A 20,193-nucleotide genomic window follows, 5' to 3' on the forward strand; every position below is an offset into this window, starting at 1 on the left:
CTCTTCTCTTCTCTTCTCTTCTCTTCTCTTCTCTTCTCTTCTCTTCTCTTCTCTTCTCTCCTGGTGCCCAACATTGGGCTTGAACTCATGACCATGAGATTGAGACCTGAGCTGAGATCCAGAGTCTGATGCTTAACTGAGCCCCCCAGGCACCCTGCTTTTCTTTTGTTTTTATATTTCATCACTTCATTTCCCTACATAGTCATTCACCACATCCTGTGGCTCCTTCCTTAATATTTCTCAGTTTAGAACTTCCTACTACCATGCCTATTGATGAGACCTTAATTATGTTCTGTGTGTACTATTAAATAGTTTCCTAACTAGCAGTGAGCAGTGAAGATTTAGATTGGAAGAGGGGAAGCAAAAGAAGGTGTTCCTTGGGGAGGAAACAGGATGAATAAAGTCAGGGAAGTGGGAATGAGAATGGTCTGTTTGAGAGACAGAAAAGAGATCTGACTGTGGTGGGAATGTGGTTTATGGAAGGCTTTAAAAGCCAGATAAGATAACAGGATCTGCTGTAGTTGGCAACAGAGAATTATAGATTCTTAAATAAGGTATTGATTTGATCCACAAATAATTTAAGTGCTTTACAGCTTTTCTCATTAAATCTTTAAAATAATCTGTCAGAGCAAATAGTTTTGTTATCTCCATTTTACAGATTAGAAAATTGAGGCTTATGGATGTTAAATGACATCTCCAAGATCACACAACTAGTATGTAAGATGGACTGGGAAAAGGGAGAGATGAGAGGCAGGGAACTTTACAATTCTACAGTTGAGAAGTGATAAGGCTCTTGACTAGGATGGTACAATGAATACCTAAAGAAACTATGACTTACATTTCCAAGAATGAGAGATTGTGATTTGCTAATAGTTTGAGTGTAGTAAATTAAGAATTAGAAAGATTTAAGGCTAAATGTAGTGCTTCTGCCTTGGAGAGTGGAATGATGGTGGTGCCAACGATAGAATTAGAAGATCTGGAAATGTATAGGTTTGGGGTTTTAGATGATGTTAGTTTTGAGTCATTTGCTAAAATCAGTGTACTTGCTTCAACCCTGTCTTATCAGACTTCTTGGTCTATTATTGGTAACTCAGTTCTTAAAATTTTCATTTCTTTAGGATTTGACTTTGATCAGTTGTTCTTTTCCCTTCTCTTCTTATTCTTCTTTGCCTGTTCTTTTTCTCTGCCATCTCTTGAATACTGATGTACCCTCAATGTGGTTCTCATTTTTACAAACTGTCAGAATAATCTCTTCCATTCCTACATCTCGAACTACCTACTATAGGTTGATGATCCACAAGTATATATTTCTATCCTAGATAGATCTCTGAATGGAGACCTGTCTACTTAAGTTCCTAATGGATATCATGTGTGTCTCCCGGGTACCTCAAAATTCAGCTCATCTAAAACTTAATTCTTTTTTTTCTCCCTCCAAACTCCAAACCTTCCCTCTCTCCCATTGCCCTTCTTTTGATGAATGACATCATTCTCTATTCAGCCAGAAAACTGTGAATTATTTTTGAAATATTTTCTTGTATTCCATGTTTCCTAATTAGAGGACAGGTGTGGTCCTTTCTGTCTCCCTAATGCCTTATAATTATCTCTTTTTAATCGTACCTTTTCTGCCACAATTCAGATGTTCATAATCTCTCAACTGGACTGTTGTGGAAGTCTCATAAATGATCATCCTGGTCCCCTTCTTGTCTGCTTCTAAGTTATCCCACGTATCAGAGATAGATTGAACATTGAAAGCAAATTCATGAAACCTGCCTTCCTTAAAGATACTTTGAAAGATCCGTTTCCTAAAGAATGAAATCCAGATTCCTTAACATTATGTGGAACCTTCTGTGACCTGGCTTTGCTCACTTTTCCAGCCTGTTTTTACCTTACTATGTGAGATACCCTCATACTGAGCTCTTTGCAGTTTTTCAGATGTACCATGCTATTTAGTGCTTCATTCCTTTGTTTACATTGTTTCCACTTCCTGGAATGCTCTTCTTGCACTTCCATACTTCTGGGGCACCTACTTAGTGTTACTTCCTCCTTTGCCAGGTGACCATTATTTTGTTTATGCTCCCACTAAATCTGGTACCATAGAACTTCTACTGCTATATTCATTTATATGGCTTTCTTCCTCTGCTCCCCGTGGTACCTTTAGTTGTATTCTCTGGTACCTAATATAGCGTATCAGTACATTCCAGGCTAGAGTTTGGCAAACTCTTTCTGTAAAGGGAGAAATAGTAAATATTTTAGATATTTAGATATATTTTTGGGCTAGATGGTCTCTGTCACAACTACTCAACTCCACTTTTAGTAACCTAAAAATAGGTATAGATAGTATTTAAATGAATGAGTGTGGCTATACTCCAATAAAACCTTATTTATAAACACAGGTGGTATACTGGATTTGGCCTACTGGCCGTAGTTTACCAGCCTTTATTCTAGACTCTCAGATAATTTATTGAATAATTTGACCTCTTACATATTAAAGACAACAGGATAGCTAACTAGGCAACAAGTGAGCTAGAAGCATGGTATTGAAATAGAAGCCAGAGATTAAGGCTAGTAGTGTAAGTATTAGCTAATGTTAAAGTATCAGTGAGATCACCAAAGGATTGGTATTTAGGGTATATGTGTATGTATTTTATGCCTAAAAAATTATAGAAAAGCTAGATTTTGAACATTAATCCTCAAGGCAGGGAATAGTTGTTGTTTATCCTAATATACATACATAAATAATAACTGTTCAATAAATGTTTGTTGAATGAATGTAATTAACAATTGATCTTTTTCAATGACATGGTTAGGAGATGGTCAGTCTGTGATTTATAGAAAACTTCTGTTCCAAAAGTTTATTTGAAAAGAGGGTTTTTGAAACTTAAGGCAAATTTCTTCATAAACAGTGTTGTATATAGTATTGTTCCCATGAAATCCTAATTGATTTATAGTATATTTGAAACATAATGCCTAACAGTTCTACACCTATGCCAGCCAAAGTTTTTCTTTAGAAAATTGTGTTCAGAATTAGTTTGGTTACCGGGACTACATTTTCACCTCTTAACAGCTTTAGCATTAATGTCAAGATTTTTCATTCTTCACTTGTAAGGGTGAAGGACATGGCACTGTCCCAATCCCAAGGTATTGCTGTTTTTTTCTATAGACTCATAGATTCAGAAATGGACTATATTTGGGTGAAGTTTGGTGGTGAAGAATAGAAAATGGGCCTCTTGGGAAGCTAGAAATCAGGAGATATGGGAAATAGAGCCTCTAGTCATCGTAAAACCCTATGGACAATTCTTATTCCCCAGTCACCTCTCTAGTTTCTGCCTTTTTTCTCCTTTTTTTCCCCTTGGAACCCTGTTGTCCTAAGTATCAAAAGATTCTCTTCTTGGCCTATTACAGAATAGAACCTCATTTTATACCTACTCATTTACCCTTCTGTGCCTGCTTATTTAGTCTTCTGTCCCTGAAGCAAGCACAAACCTTTTTTTTTTCTCATTAAAAAAAAAATATATATATTATATACCAGCACTGGGGAATATGGAGAGGATAAACCTGAAACAAGACTAATTATTAAGTTTTGAACCGTGGGTTGATATTTTTGGATTCCCTATCTTTCTATAAGGAATATAGACAGGATCTCTTTTCTTCCTTCTCTCCTCTCCTTCCCTCCGTTTCTCCTTCCCTTCCTTTCACAAACAGCTATTGGGAAAGAAAGGCTCAAATGATAGTGGTGGGTCTTTGGAGGAAGAAGAATTAAAGTAAGATTGATCTATATTTAAAGAAAACCTTGTTTTGTCTCAGACCTCTCAACTTAATTCTTAATCTTTTAAAATTGCTCTACATACTCTATATTGCTGTAATCGGTAATCCAGTATTGCTTCCATGACCTATCTCTAACAGTATAAGAGTACTATATTTCATGTGCCCCGTATTTATAGATTTATAATTAGTCATAATTGTAACTCATTTAGAGATACGGAGTTAAAACTTCTGTAATTGGTTTTTAAAATAGCACTTCACATTTTTTAGAATCTGTCCTTTTTGGTTTTTGAAATCTATAATATTTTAATTGTTGATATTTTCATATGTAGTACTAATAACCTTTGAAAACCTAGATTCTTGTATTTAACTTTTATCCCCACTGCAGGAATCAGAGATGGAAACAGAAGAAGAGGTTGACATTTTAATGAGTAGTGACATTTACTCTGCAACTTTATCAACCAAATCAATTTCTTTCACGCGTGCCCAAACAGGATGGCTCTTTCGGGAAGATAAAACAGTATGTATAAATCTTGATTTTTCAACTTTAAAAATTGTTCAAAATTGTTGCCAAGATAATGTGGTGGAAATGCAGGAAGAAGTAGCTTACTGAATTGTCTTCCAGTGATTTATTCCCTCCTCCTGAATCCAGATAGGGAATTATAATGGTTGTTTACAGAGTTGGAAGATATACTTACAGAAGCCAGGAGAGAAAGTTTAGCTCATTTGAATTTTGTTGAGAAAGATTCTTGCTGTCAGCTGCTTTGTTATTTACAGGGAACAGTGTCTTCACATGGTTCCATTACATTTCTAATGCTTTTATTCCTTAAGACCACAACGAGGGATACACCTTTGAATTCGTTTCCCTGGATCTTTTTTTTCTTTCTACTTTTAGACTTCTAAACTATTTACTCACTCAATATCCGTTTCTCAGTATCCCTTATATATGACTAAAATAAGCTTACATTCCTAAAAAAAAAAAATTAAATAAACTTCCATTTCTATAACACTGTCATTAAATTTCCATGGATATTCCCTCATTAGTGAATTGTAAATTCTTTCCATAATTCCCATTTCATCTGTCAGTAAGAGGTTATATAAGACTATTCAAAATATATTTTAAAATTTTTAATTAGACATATGAAGAAGCATTTTATAAAGTTTTAAATAAAATTAAGAATAAGTCATCACAGAGGTGACTGGCTGGCTCAGTCAGTGGAGCATGCAACTCTTGATCTCGGGCTTGTGAGTTCGAGTCCCACATTGGGTGTAGAGATTACTTAAAAATAAAATCTTAAAAAAAAAGAAGAAATCATCACATAGGTGAGGGCCAAGATTTACTGCTTTTAACAATTAGGCTTTAAAAATTATGTTTTATTACACACAATAGAAATGAATATATTCTTACTGGAAAAACAAAAACAAGTTGTATTAGGGTTCTCTGAGGAGGAAAATCAGTAGGAGGTCTCTCTTTCTGTATCTCTGTATATCTACATGTAGATACATGTATATCTATATATGAAGATATGGACATAGAAAGAGAAGGAGGGAAGGGTGTGGGAGAGATTGAATTTATTTAAAGGAATTGGCTTATATGAATATAGGTGCTGGCCAGTCTGAAATCTTTAGAGCAGTCTACCAGGTTGGAAATTGAGGGAAGAGTTAATGTGGTCTTGAGTATAAAATCTGTAGGCTGGAATCTCAGGCAGGGTTTCTGTGTTGTAGCCTTGAAGCAGAATTGCTTTTCCTTCAGGAAATTTGAGTCTTTGCCCTAAGACCTGCATTTGTTTGGATGAAGCCTACCCACATTATGGAGCGTAATCTGCTTTATTCCAAGTCTACCGATTCAACTGTTAATTACATCTAAAAAAAAATACCTCCATAGCAACATCTAGGCAGGTGTTAGACCTAGATCTAGCCAAGTTGACACAAAATTAACCACCACACAACCTTATAAATAAACCTGAAAAATACCCCTTTATTACTACTCAACCCCCAAAGTACTTTATAGAGGATTATGCAGAGAATAAAAAAAGATCTAGAGGATATACAAATGCATAATCCTCTACAAAGTATTATGTAGCTTTAGTTGTTGATATTTATTTATTTTTTTTAGTGTTATATTATGTCTATTGTTTTGCAGTTTTTTTTCCCCCACTCTTTAGTATGTTTAGAAGGTTTTTTCTTATCAGTAGTACCACTTAATTCTTTTTAGCAACCGCATAGTATTCCATAGGATGGGTATATTGTAGTTTATTTATCTAGTCTCTTATTTGTGGCCATTTTGAAGAATGACACACATTTGTGTCCAGTTTTCTACTATTACAAATGATGTTGAGTTTACCATCCATTTACACGCCCTTGCATTGTCTGTTATAGATAACAAAAAATGGAATGGCTGGATTATGAAGAATATATATTTAAAGTTTTTATTGATATGATGATTTACTTTTAATAAATGCTTTTTCATTATAAGATTTCAAAAACTGAAAATTATCTCCTGAGTATTTCTCAACCACAAATAAATTCTATTAGATGTAGGCTCATCAACTTTATTTTCTAAGCCTGTCTGGCAACAAATAGTATTATAGGATTCCCAGTTGTGAGCTCCCACACTGCAATCCATTTGTTGGCTTGAAGTCTTATTTGTTTGTACTCTGTTCTTCTGGACAGCATTAGAAGGATCACCTCAAGAGAAGATAAAAATTGAAGCTGCTATTCATCTAGGGCTACCGCTAAGCAGCTCAAAGCTGTTGAACAGAGTCTAGGTGATCTTCTTAAATCTTTGACAGGTAAGGAGGGAGTCAGTAATACTTATGGTTCCCATTTTGTAGGTAGAAACGGGCAGAATGCTTTACTTTTTGGTGACAGGTAACAAGGCCACCAGAAGCAAGGTGGACATGGAAACAACTCTAAATACATAGTTTTGGAATGCCAGAAAACATCAGTAAAATGGAGACCAAGTGATCTGCATGCAGGTAGAAATGGGAAGCTTGTTTTCAGTAAGTTACTGATCATGGTTTTTGTAGTAAGGTGTTTGAAACTGACAACCCATGGGTCTGAAAAAGGTGAAGGTTAATGTTGAAGGAGGTCTTAATTGAAAGGAAATAAGAACTCTTTCCTTGATATCATTTATATCACTTGAGTTTCCTTATCCCGAATCCATAAAGTAAACACTTAATTGTAATTGTATTGGGGAGCAAGACTATTCTGTTGTTCTCTTTTCATTATTGAAAGCAGCAAGCAACTGTAACTTGAAGTTAGAGCTTATTAGAGAATAGAGTATTGGAGCAGGTAATTAATTCTAGTTGTGCTAGAGATTCCTATGTGAATTAGAATATTTCTTTTTATTCCACTTTCTTTTCTATCTATAAAATGGGAACAGCAGTTATCCCTGACCCTTCCTTGTTACTCATGATGTTTGACTATCAGCTAAATAAAGTTTTCAGATAGCTTTGTGCTACTTGGGAGTAGATTCTAAAGGAATACTATGTGGTATTTTTATTTAGATTTAATTCATTTGTGTGTTTTAAATTTTCCTTTACAAATGTGAAATGTGTAATTTATTTTTCAATTTAGTAGAATGGGTAAGATAATTTGATAAGCTCAGTTACCAGAGGACATTTATTTTCACCTAAATGTTATATGTTTATGGAAAAACATATATTACTTTGAAACTTTATTTTTAATCTAAGATAAACTTAGTTTGTTTTATTATTTTGAAATATTTGAATATTTTATTATTTTGATTATTTAATTTCGTTTTAGGAAAGAGTAGGAAACTTTTTGGCAGACTTTTATCTGGTGAATGGACTTGTTTTAGAATCAAGAAAAAGAAGAGAACATCTTAGTGAAGAAGATATTCTTCGAAATAAGGCCATTATGGAGAGTTTGAGTAAAGGTGGAAACATAATGGAACAGAATTTTGAGGTATAATATTTACTTCTAATTTATAATGTTCTAAGGAGAGAGAGGGTAGACTTCATTCCTGGCACTCATTAAGTTTATATAAGTACACTAAATACACTCATAGATTTTTATTTTATTTTATTTTTTTACTATACATCACCTTTTATTTTTCTTTGATAGGGCCTTTGATGATTTTTTGTGAATCTATTCTCAGTCTTTGAAACTTCATTAATAGATTAAAATCATTTTATAAGTATGAAATCCAGTGTTAATTTTTAATCTGTGTCTCTTTGCATATCTTCTTTTTCCTACTTCACCAACTGAAATCTTGTGTTGCTTTGAAGGCCCAGCTAAAGATTTACCTCCATTATGAAGTCATTTCTAATCTCTACCTTCCCATAAGTTTTATTTAGGATATGTATATTGAGAGCGTGCTATATGTAAAGAATTGTGTGACAGTAGGGAAAGGGGAGGGAAAATTAGGAAATACAGAGGTATATGAGACATCATTGCCTCTGCAATCTTATTCCCTAATAAGATAATTGGATGGGGTCTTAAATTTATTTTTTATTTTGAAAATTTTCGATTTACAAAAAAGTACAAAGAAAATAGTACAAAGAATTCCTCAATACTCTTCATCAGGATTCCCCAAATGTTAACATTTAACTACAGTTGTATAGCAGTGTTTTTCAAATTGAAGGTGGCATAGGGACCCCTTAGTAGGTTATGAAATTGAGTTAGTGGGCTTTGACCACTTTTTTTAAAAGAGAAAAAAATTAGAACCTAAATAAAGATGTTAGAGTAAAACCAGAACACATGACATGTAGTGTGGGTCATTACTTTATGCAATAATAGTTTCAGGGATGTATGTGTTGTATAAATACACATATGTGTGAGTGCTGGTTTGAAGTGTCAAATGTGAGTCACAGTAGTAAAAAGATTAAAGGTTACTATGGGGAGGCTTGAATCCCTTGAATGTTAGTTTCTCTCCTATGGTATTGTGCCAGATTATGTTTAGGGATAGATAAACTTTGCAGAACAGTATGCCAGGTTCCAGCTAATTCATGGTAATGCTGTACGTGCCAGAAAAATATTTTAATGTTTCAAAAATTCCTGTGTTTAGTGAATCAGCTAAATAAGTACAGGATATAGAATGTCTAAGACTCCTCATTAAATGTTGAAGTTGTGATTATGCCAGTGTAGTGTGATCCTGGCCCCTCCTTCCAGATCCCCTTTGTACAGCTTTTTCTTTTGTCCATGGGATAGAGCCTCACAGGACTTCATTTTCTGGAAGTCTTCTGGTATTTACTGATCTCTTGATCAGTAGGAGATACAGGACATGATATACTCCTTAGGAAATAGAAATGCAGATGAATTGAGAGAGGGAATGCTGAGCTCAGTATTTGACAAAGCTGCTACCCTCTCCCATTATTAACCAGACAAAAGCCCATTTCTTTGGACTTGCATTGTGATTTCAATTTTATTGGACTTGTTTTTTAAAAAATGATTTTGTTGTGGTGGGAGTTATTGCCTTTGTTTAAGCTTGGCAATAAACTATTTTAGGATGAATGTATAGAAACAAAACTTTATAGAATAGAGTTTTGTGGGCCATTTGCCATTTGTCTTCAGTTGTCTGATTTATCTATATTTAAGCTTAACAGTACACAACATGATTTTCTTTAGGGCAGAGATTATAACCTGATGCACCTGAATTGTTAAAGGGGCCTTTAAATGATATTTTAATCAGCAGTAGTTTTGAACTTTGAACTTAAAACATAGTTTAATTCCAAATGGGTATATAATGGAACAAAATAATATGAAATAAATTAACTAATTAAGCTTTTGACTTCTCAGAAATCAAAGGAAACATTTCCTTTGAACTGTACAGTTCTTGATGAATATTTAAAATCAACTCATTGATTTCTACAAAAGATAAAAAACTTGGTGGGATTTTGATTAGAAGGATGTTGAATATATAGATCAATCAATTTTTATATAAAGATCTGCTTGATTTTTCTGAATTCAGCTTTTTATTTTGAGATAATTATAGGTTCACATACATAGTCATAAGAAGTTAATACAGAGGGATTCTATATACACCTCACCCGGTTTCCTCAAATGGTAACATCTTGCAAAACAGTAATATAGTATCATAACCAGGGTATTTGCATTTATAGTCAAGATATAAAACATGTCCATCACCACAAGATTTCTCCTATTCCCCTTGTATAGGCACACCTTTTGCCTTTTTGTGCCTTCCCTGTCCTTTATCCCTGGCAACCATTAATCTGTTTCTCCATTTTTTTAAATTTTGTCATTTCAAAAGTATTGTATATAACCTTTTGAGATTGGCTTTTTCTGCCCCCCTCCCCCCAGCTTAATTCCCTGGTAATTTTTCCCAGTTGTAAATCAATAGTTTGTTGCTTTTACTGCTGAGTAGTAGTCCATGATATGAATGTACCATAGTTTGCTTAACTATTACTTGTTGAGGGACATTTGGGTTGTTTCTAGTTTTTGACCATTATGAATAAAGCTGCCATAAACATTCACATATCGGTTTTTGTGTGAACACAATAAGTCTTTATTTCTCTGAGATAAATGCTGTCTTTGGGAATGCATGATGCTGGCTGCTTGTGTGTGCACTTGAGGGGTAAATGGGCAAAGGGATCCTTGGGGAGTGGGCTGTAGGACCCTGTGTGCTCCACTACCCTGGTAGCTCTAGAGGACAGTTCATGCCAGTTGTCTGATTTGTCTACACTGTGTACTGTTCATACTGTAACCAGGGCCCAAGCAAGAGCACCTGGTTCTGGGGGGTCCCAAACAGACCAGGTTGAGCCAGCCACTTGCCACTGACAAGATCCAAAGGCAGACAGACAAGTGGTGAAATAAGAAAGGACATTATTTTGGTGAGGCCAACACCAGGAAGACAGCTAACTGATGTCTCAAAGACTATCCAAAGTGCTGAAAATACTTCCGGGTTTATGTAAGGAAAATGTGGGACAAAGGTACGTGGGTATGTGCTGCTGGACAGTAAAGGTCAGGTTGATCACTGCCTTTGGGTCAGTCATGCAGGGTCTTGCTGGTGTCAGGGCAGTTCTTATTGCTTGAAGGAGTAGTTTAGGTTTCTATCAGGGGATCCTGTGCCTGTAGGGTTTTTTTTGCCTGAGTTAAAAGATAACTGGAAAGAGCAACTCAATTAGAAAGTACAGACTGAGGTCAAATGGAGGTAGCTGAAGTCCTTTTTCAACACTCATCTCTAGAATGCCCAGATCCTATCTTTGTTCTGGTCCATTCAGAACTCCCTCCATAATGAAGAGTTCACATCCCTCCCTTCCGGGGGGGGGGGGGGGGAAATTCTGTACTCAAGTCCAAGTGCAATTAAGAGTACAGTTGCTGTGTTGTATGGTAGTTAAATGTTCAGTTTTGTGAGAAACTGCCAAAATGTTTTCCATTTTCCATTCTTGCAAGCAGCGTATGAATGTTTCTTTGCATGCTTTCCAGCATTTGATATTGTCACAATTTTTATTTTACCCATTTTTTAATTTTATTATTATTTTTTATTATTTATTTAGCCCATTCTGATAGTGTCTTCCTTAGCTCATGATGCGTAACAAAATACCATAGACTGGATGGCTTAAACCATAAGAATTTATTTTTCACAGTTCTAGAGGCTGGGAAGACCAAAATCATGATGCTGGCCTATTTGCTTCTCAGATAAGGGTTTTCTTACTGACTTACAGATGGCTGACTTCTTGCTGTGTTTTTAGGTGGGGGAGAGCACTCTGGTCCCTCCTTATCTTACAAGAATAGTAATCCCATCATGTGGGTCCCACCCTTATAACCTCATCTAAATCAATTTCTTCCCACAAAAACAGACTCAAAATGGATGAAAGACCTAAATGTGAGACAGGAATCCATCAAAATCCTAGGGGAGAGCACAGCAATCTCTGTGATCTTGGCCACACAACTTCTTGCTAGACACGTCCAAAGGCAAGGGAAGCAAGGGCAAAAATGAACTATCAGGACTTCATAAAGATAAAAAGCTTCTGTACAGCAAAGGAAACAGTTGACAAAACCAAAAGATAACTGACAGAATGGGAGAAGATATTTGCAAATGACGTATCAGATAAAGGGCTAAGTATCCAAAACCTATAAAGAACTTACCAAACTCAACACCTAAAAAACAAAGAATCCAGTCAAGAAATAGGCAGAAGACATGAACAGAAATTTCTCCAAAGAAGACATCCAAAAGTGGCCAACAGACACATGAAAAAATGCTCCACGTCACTTGGCATCAGGGAAATACAAATCAAAACCACAGTGAGATACCACTTCATACCGGTCAGAATGGCTAAAATTAACAAGTCAGGAAATAACAGACGTTGGTGAGGATGCGGAGAAAGAGGAACCGTCTTACACTCTTGGTGGGAATGCAAGCTCGTGCAGTCATTCTGGAAAACAGTATGGAGGTTCCTCAAAAAGTTGAAAATAGAGCTACCTTGCGACCTAGCAATTGCACTACTAGGGATTTACCCCAAAGATACAAGTGTAGTGATCCGAAGGGGCACCTGCATCCCGATGTTCATAGCTGCAATGTCCACAATAGCCAAACTATGGAAAGAGCCCAGATGTCCATCAAGAGATGAATCGATAAAGAAGATGTGGTGTGTGTGTGTGTGTGTGTGTGTGTATATAATGGAATACTACTCAGTCATCAAAAAAATGAAATCCTGCCTTTTGCAACGACGTGGATGGCACTAGAGGGTATTATGCTAAGCGAAATAAGTCAGAGAAAGACATGTATCATATGATCTCACTGATATGTGGAATTTAAGAAAGAAAACAGGATCATAGGGGAACGGAGGGAAAAATAAGACGATGAAATTAGAGACGGAGATAAACCATAAGAGACTTTTAATCATAGGAATCAAACTGAGGGTTGCTGGAGGGGTGGAGGGTGGGGGTAACTGGGTGATGGACATCAAGGAGGACTTGTGATATAATGAGCAATGGGTATTATATAAGACTGATAAATCACTGAACTCTACCTCTGAAACTAATAATACATTATATGTTAATTAATTGAATTTAAATTTAAAAAAAGAAAAGTTTGCTGGAAGAGTAGTTGGGAAATCCTGCAGTGAGAATGTTGGGGATAGCCCTTGGCACCTTGTAGGAGCTGCTTTTGCTGCTCATCTGTGTTGGTCAGCTCTCTTGAATTCCTTAGGACCAACAAGATTTTGCTTGGTTTGTTTTGTTTCCTTTTGCTTTGCTTTGCTTTGAAGCCCTGTGCAGGGTAGGTGTTGTGATCTTGGAGAAATGTGGCCTAGGAAATTGGATGATACCAGTCCACAAGCATACACCTGGCAGAGGAGCTGGCAGAATAGCTCAGTGGCCCAGAGGAAGCCTCTCTGCAGAGCATTTTATTCTTTTTACTACCTTAGAGGCTGATAGCCAAAGGAGGGCCTTGGTGCTTGTTTATAATTTATGCCTATCTAATTTCCGTGAGGTAAGGAGACCTATAATGAAGATCACATTTAGAGAGATATTTGAAAAATAAAGAAGGAAAACTAGAAGCAGTGCTGAGGAATAAGCAGAAAGTGCAGGGGCTGTGGCACAAGTTGATTGTCACAACTGAGCATTACATTTAGTTCTAAATTTTCTCCTAGCTAACGAAAAACTGGAAATACAGAGAATAATATAGTGTGCATTGCATGAATGGAAGAAATACAACTGTCCTTCAGAGATACATAGTTTCTGTGACTGGATGGAGGTGTTAGCTAATGCTGTGGTGGCAATCATTTTGCAATATATAAATGTATCAAATCAGCATGCTGTACACCATAAACTCAATGTTGTATGTCAATTATATCTCAATAAAACTGAGGTAAAATATAAAAAAAAAAAATCTACCTCCCTAAGGCCCCACCTCAAATACCATCACATTAGTGGTTAGAGTTTTAACACATGAATTTTGGAGGGATATAAATATTCAGTGCATATTAGATAGTGAATAGTGCTGTCTCATTGTGGTTTTATTGCATTTCCCTAGTGGCTAATGATATTTCAGCGTTCACCTTTTCTTGTGCTCATTTACCATAAAATATATAGATTTATATCCTTTCTGATAAAATGTCTCTTCATGTCTTTTGCCCATTGTCTAATTGGATTGCTTCTTTACTATTGAGTTTTTAAAGTTCTTTATATATTCTAGATACTAGTTTATTGTTAGATGTGTGTGCAGATATTTTTTTCCCTACTCTGTAGCTTATTTTTTTCATCCCATTAAACAGGTCTTTTGAAGAGGGAAAGTCTTTAATTTTGATGAGGTCCAGTTTATCAATTTTTGTTTTATGACTTCCACCAAGTCTAAAAACTCTATGCTTAGCTCCAAGTCCCTTAGATTTTCTCCTATATGTTTTTGCTCAAAGTCTTAAATTTCTACATTTTACATTTAAGTCCATGAATTAATTTTGTATAAGGTGTGATATACAGTCAAGGTTTATTTTTTTTGCTTTGGATGTCCAGTTGATTTAGCACCATTAAAAAAAAAAGGCCTATCCTTTCTCCATTGAATAACCTGGAATTTTAATTGGGGTAGTGTTGAATTTGTAAACTAAAGTGAGGGGACTTGATATCTTAAAAATATTGAATCTTCTGTTTCATGAACATGGTATATCTCTCCATTTATTTAGATCGTCTATAGTTTATCTCAGAAGTGTTTTGTAGTTTTTAGTATACAAGTCTTACACATATTTTACTGAATTTATCTCTCAAGCATTTAGTATTTTTTAGTGCTTCCATAAATGGTAATGTTTTTAGATTTCATTTTCCAGTCATTCCTTGATAGTAGATTGAAATACATATCATTTGTCTATATTGCTCAATTAATATATTAGGTATATAGTTTTTGTAGATTCCTTAGGGTTTTCTACAGATACTCATGTCAGGTAATAAAGGTCTACTTTTTCCTTGCCAGTCTTTTAGCCTTTTGTTGTTTTTCTTACCTTATTGTACTGGGAAGTAACACCGAATAATGTTGAATGAAAGTATTGAGAGCAGGTGCCATGCCTTTTTCCTGACCTTAGAAGGGATTTTTTATATGTGTGAATCTTAAAAAATCATTATACTAATTTTCAATCTGGCATAAGTAATTTCTTAAGGATTACTAAGAGCCATGGCTATATTTTTGTTAACTCTATAATCCTTGTAAGATTACATTTTTATTGTTTTAGAATAAAGAAAATATGTATCTCATTATATATTGTTTGGACTTTTGATAGGGAAGAACTGAAGAATTACATTTGAGAATCTTTTTGGAGCTCAATTATAAATATTTAGAAGAAATTTAAAGAAAATAATAATTCTATCAGATACTCATCTATACATATAATTTGATTTGGTTGAATCAGGTAAGGTGCAGGATGAAAGAACATCAAAATAGAATTGATAAATGTAATTATAAAAAAGATACAAATAAGCTGTGTTTTTTTTTGTGTGTGTGTGTGTTTTGTTTTTTTCCCCTGGACACAATTTGATAACACATGGAAAGCAAAATGAAACTGATAGCAGTTTAATTATATTCAATAGTGGGCATTAAAGGAGAAGAGAAATATTTGAATGCATTTTGTAGATAATTTTAGGAATGTAGTTCTTTTAAACCTACATAAGCTTTTTAGGAAAGGTATATATAAATTAACATGCAAAGTTTAAAAATTGGTGTCAAAAAGAGCAAAGGGAGGGATCTATTGAATTCAAGAAACATTTAATGATTAACTATGTTTAAAATTTTAACAGAGTTTTAAAAAAACTTATACCAGTATTGAAATTAGTGGCTGCTAGGTCATATTTGTTAATACAAAGACAAACCAATATATGCTTTATTAACTTTAAAGTCAGGGTGAAATATAGATTAGTTATTCAAATGTATGTATTTTAATTAGTGACCATTATATACAAAGTGTTATGTTATATTGGAGAATAACAAAGGATTCTCCAGTGGCCTAATTTGAATGGAGTACTATAAACCTAAATTCAGTTTCTACAGTAAACAACTGAATCCATAGTCACCTCAACAAGTTTTTCTTTCTTACTTGTGTTCGCTTAAAACATTGGAGTTGTTTTTAGCATGGGCATTATATTATTTCATATATCATTTCATTTATTATAATGGCCTAATGAGACAAGTATCACTGCCCCATTTTATAGAAAGGAAATTGAGGTTTAAAGAAATTAATCTATATGGAGTCACAAAACTAGAAGTAACAAAAGTAGGTTTTGATTTTAGGACCCTTACCCCAAGCTGTTTTTGCTCTAAGTATATTCCTTTCCAGCCTGCCTTTGTTATAGTTGCTTCTTCCTGTATATTCACATGTTTAACCTGTCTTAGTAATTCTTTCAAAATATTGGGAAGTTGAAGTTGGAAAAGGAGTGGAGGAACCTTAAGATATAATTCTGGGAAAGATGCTATTAGTAAATGTAGTAAAAAATCGGTATTGTGATGTTTTTAAAATTATGTGCGTAGAACATATATTACTGAAGAAAATATTTTTGGCTTTGGAGCATTACTGAAAATTTCAAGAACCTAGAAAATATGTATTTGAAGCCACATTTTAATAGAATTTCAGTTCTTAAAAATAAATGTCTAATTCTTTTCAAAATGAATTTATATTCTTTATTGTAAATGAATAGCTTTGTCTTTTTTTTTTTTTTTAGGCAAATATTTGTTCTAATTTCCATAAGAAATAGCTTATAGATAGTATTTAGGAGGAGTTATTTGCCATTTAACTAGTTTTGCCATGCCTCCTCTTCCCCTGCCTCCTTTCCAGACATGTTTTTAATATTTACTACATATTTTTGACAATATTTTTTATAATAAAATTTAAGTGCTCAGAGTTTCTTAAGTCACTGATACTTGCTCTTAAATTTTTGGTGTTCTCTTTCCTCTTTGTTCTAACCAATTATTGTTAGAGCAGGAACCAATGCCCCATTTATACGTTAGACATAGAGTCATTGATAAAAGTATTTATTGTGTGCCAACTATATATATAGAATACTCAGTTAAGGTCTATTAATGCTTATATATTTTTTTAAATATATAAAATCTAAGTAGGAATACATAGACATGAATGAATGTCTTAAACTTCCAGAAACCTTTGCCGTATAATAACATAGGAGCAAACCTAACAATACATTAAAAAATGTATATTTTTTATATGCTTCAAGGAAAACAGGCATTAGAATTTTTGCACTTAAATTTGAAGAAAGGTTTGATGACATTTCAGTTGCAGAACCTGTTGACTTGGGAAAATAACATTAGAAAGCCACCTGGTGTCCTGCGGTCGCCTTCATGTCTTCCTGTTTCATTAGATAGCTGTGGTAGCAGCGTCGAAGGAACACTGATGGATTTAGCTACAAATGTCAGTACATAACAAAGGGTCAATTAGAATAAGCTAGGAAAGACTTTATTAAAATATAATAATTGATACCATGATAAGATAAAGTACTCAATAAAAGAAATTATAGATTCATTATAGTCTTTTTATGAGATGGGTGATGCATAATGTACAGTTTAGAAAGAATTCTACTAGAAACAGAACTGCTTTAGAGAAGTATATTACATGAAAAAATATACTTAAGTGACATACCACATCATGCCTGGCAAATGAGTCTTATATGTATGTATGATAATATGCATGTATACATATATACATATGTGTATATGTACATTTATATATAATGTATAAAACCAGTTATAGCCAAATGTATGCAAATATTAACTAGACTGGAAGCAAGAATAGACAAATTTTAAGCAGTGTTCTGAAAGAAAAATTGACTGTGGTCTGCTTAGTTAGAGATTTGGATGGAGGTGAGATTAGCCTTTGCTATTGTTCTGGGTTGGACAGCAGTCTTAAATTTTTCCAGTCTCTTCCCTTAGAATTACAGGTTCTGTTAGCATGTATCTGTTTCCCTTTTGCAGTATCACAAGATACTGTTTTACCTAATATCTTGTTACAATATTTATGAGGGTCACTGACTACCTTTGAAGCCTGCTTGTCATTCTACTAAGCCATTGCCACATGCCATAGTATTATGGGTAGTATCCCATTATATGTATTAAACTGGTATTGATTACTTTTTCTCATATAAAAATCTGAGTTTGTGTGGTTTCTCTGCTCTGTGGGTTAATCTCAGACCTAGTTTTTTTTGTCTTACTTCTCTGTTGTTCTCAGATGTGACTCTCATCCACCTGGTATAAGATAGTTTATTACCTGTTTATAGTATTCCAGCTAGCAGGAATAGTAATTCCTAATAGTGATTTGGAAGGAGAGGGCTTGCCTGTTTTGTTTGAGAACCCACACTTCACTCTGCTCACATCCCACTGGTTAGAACTTAGTAACATGGTAACACTTAGCTAGCTGTAAGGATGGCTAGAAAATAAGTCTTTAGGAAGTCATATGTCCAGACAAAAATTTGAATGGGAGGCTTTTTTTTTTTTTAACAATAAAGAACGGGAGAATAGACACTGGGTGGACAGCTAGTAGTCTCTAATGTCTCATTGGTTAGATACATATCTGATGATGTTTCTGTTACCATGTAAATACTGGTAACTCTCACCCAAAAATATGCTTTCAATTGTGACTTCTCCTAATCATCAGATCTGTAGTGCTTTCTTCTACTCCACTTGGATAAACATAAGTATCTAAAATTTAGTATGTTTAGGGGCTCCTGGGTGGCTCAGTTGGTTAAGCATCTGACTTTTTTTTTATTAACATATAATGTATTCTTTGTTTCAGGGGTACAGGTCTGTGATTCATCAGTCTTACACAATTCACAGCACTCACCATAGCACATACCCTCCCCAGTGTCCATCACCCAGCCACTCCACACCTCCCACCCCCATCCACTCCAGCAACCCTCAGTTTGTTTCCTGAGATTAAGATTCTCTTATGGTTTGTCTCCCTCTCTGGTTTCGTCTTGTTTCATTTTTCCCTCCCTTCCCCTGTGATCCTCGGTCTTGTTTCTCAAATTCCTCATATCAGTGAGATCCTATGATAATCATCTTTCTCTGATTGACTTATTTTGCTTAGCATAATACCCTCTAGTTCCATCCATGTCATTGCAAATGGCGAGGTTTCATTTTTTGATGGCTGCATAATATTCCTGTGTGTGTGTGTGTGTGTGTGTGTGTATGCCACGTCTTCTTTATCCATTCATCTGTTGATGGACATCTAGTAAGCATCTAATTCTTGATCTGAACTCAGGTCTTGATTTCAGGCTTGTGAGTTCAAGCCCCATGTTGGGCTAAATGCTAGGCATGGAGCCTACTTAAAGTAAGTAAATAAAAATAAAAATAAAATTTAGTATGTTTAAATCTGATCAAACAATTTTATTCCTCCTTCCTATTTTCTCTATCTTGAGTGGTGGCACCATTATCTACTACCATTACCCAAGCTAGCAACCTGAAATTTGTCCTTAGACTTCTTAGCTTTCCTTACCCTATGTCTGGTCAGTAACAAAACCTTGAAGATTTCTTGAACCTGTTTTTCTCCTTCCATTTTGAAACAGCATGCCGTTATCATTTCTCATTTGGATTATTGAGATAAGTTTGTAACTTACACACTGCTCTCAGAGTGATCTGCCTGAAATAGATTGAGCTGTGTAATGCCTGTGCTCAGTAGCTAAAATGTATAGAGTAATTACTACTTGTCAGGCACCATTTTAAATTAAGTACTTTATATTTAACAAATCTTTTGTGTGTTTGTGTGTGTGTGTGTGAAAGAGAGCACAAAAGCAGGGGGAGTGGTAGGCAGAGGGAGAAGCAGGCAGAAAGGAGAAGCAGGCTCCCCACTAAGCAAGAAGCCCAGTGCAGGACTTGATCCCAGTAACAAATCATTTTTATCTTCTCAAACCCTGTGAGGTTATATAGTTGACTAAACTGAGACAAAAGAGGCTGAATAATTTGTCCAAATTCAGTTAGTAATTGGCGAAGACAGGGTTTGATCAGTCTGGCTCCAAAATTTGTGTTTTAAAAAACACATTATATTGCTCAAAATATTTGTCCATTGCTTCCTGAGTAAAATACAGTCTACTCAATGCGCAAAACCCATCCAAACTACTTTTTCTCATTTCTGTCTTGCTTACTTACCCCTGTATCTTACTACTTTCTCTTCATGTATTCTACTCATACTAAGTAGATACAGTACACTTGGAGTTTTCCAGCACACCACATGACTTTTCACACTATTGTGCTTTCCTCAGTCTCCTTCAACTGTTTTTTTTGTTGTTGTTGTTCTCTTTCTTTTAGACTCCTCTGCTCAGGAACCATGATTGCTGGCACTTATCTTTGGCTACCTCAGTCTGGGTCGGAAACCCCTTCTCTGTGATTTTATGTCATCCTTTAGATCCCTTAATCATAGCCCCCATCACTCTGTATTACAACCCAATTTCTGTGTGTCTCTTTGTAAACTTTTCAAGAATGGAGTTGTTTTCTTTCATACTGCCTGATGTTCAAACATTGTT

At 34.9% G+C, this 20,193-nt stretch overlaps 1 protein-coding gene across 2 annotated transcripts in view; it reads left to right on the forward strand.

Annotated features, from left to right (window-relative positions):
* Positions 1–20,193, forward strand: part of ANKRD13C (ankyrin repeat domain 13C) — a 94,221-nt gene that overhangs the window by 52,205 nt on the left and 21,823 nt on the right. For both annotated transcript variants that reach the window (XM_035018281.1, XM_035018280.1), the window contains 2 exons: positions 4,151–4,282; positions 7,531–7,692. In XM_035018281.1, coding sequence (XP_034874172.1) covers positions 4,151–4,282; positions 7,531–7,692 — 294 coding nt within the window. The remainder of the gene's footprint in view (positions 1–4,150; positions 4,283–7,530; positions 7,693–20,193) is intronic.

This window comes from Mirounga leonina, unplaced genomic scaffold (genome assembly GCF_011800145.1).
Source record: "Mirounga leonina isolate KUSES-001 unplaced genomic scaffold, KU_Mleo_1.0 Mir_173, whole genome shotgun sequence".
In the NCBI taxonomy this organism is placed as follows: Eukaryota; Metazoa; Chordata; class Mammalia; order Carnivora; family Phocidae; genus Mirounga; species Mirounga leonina.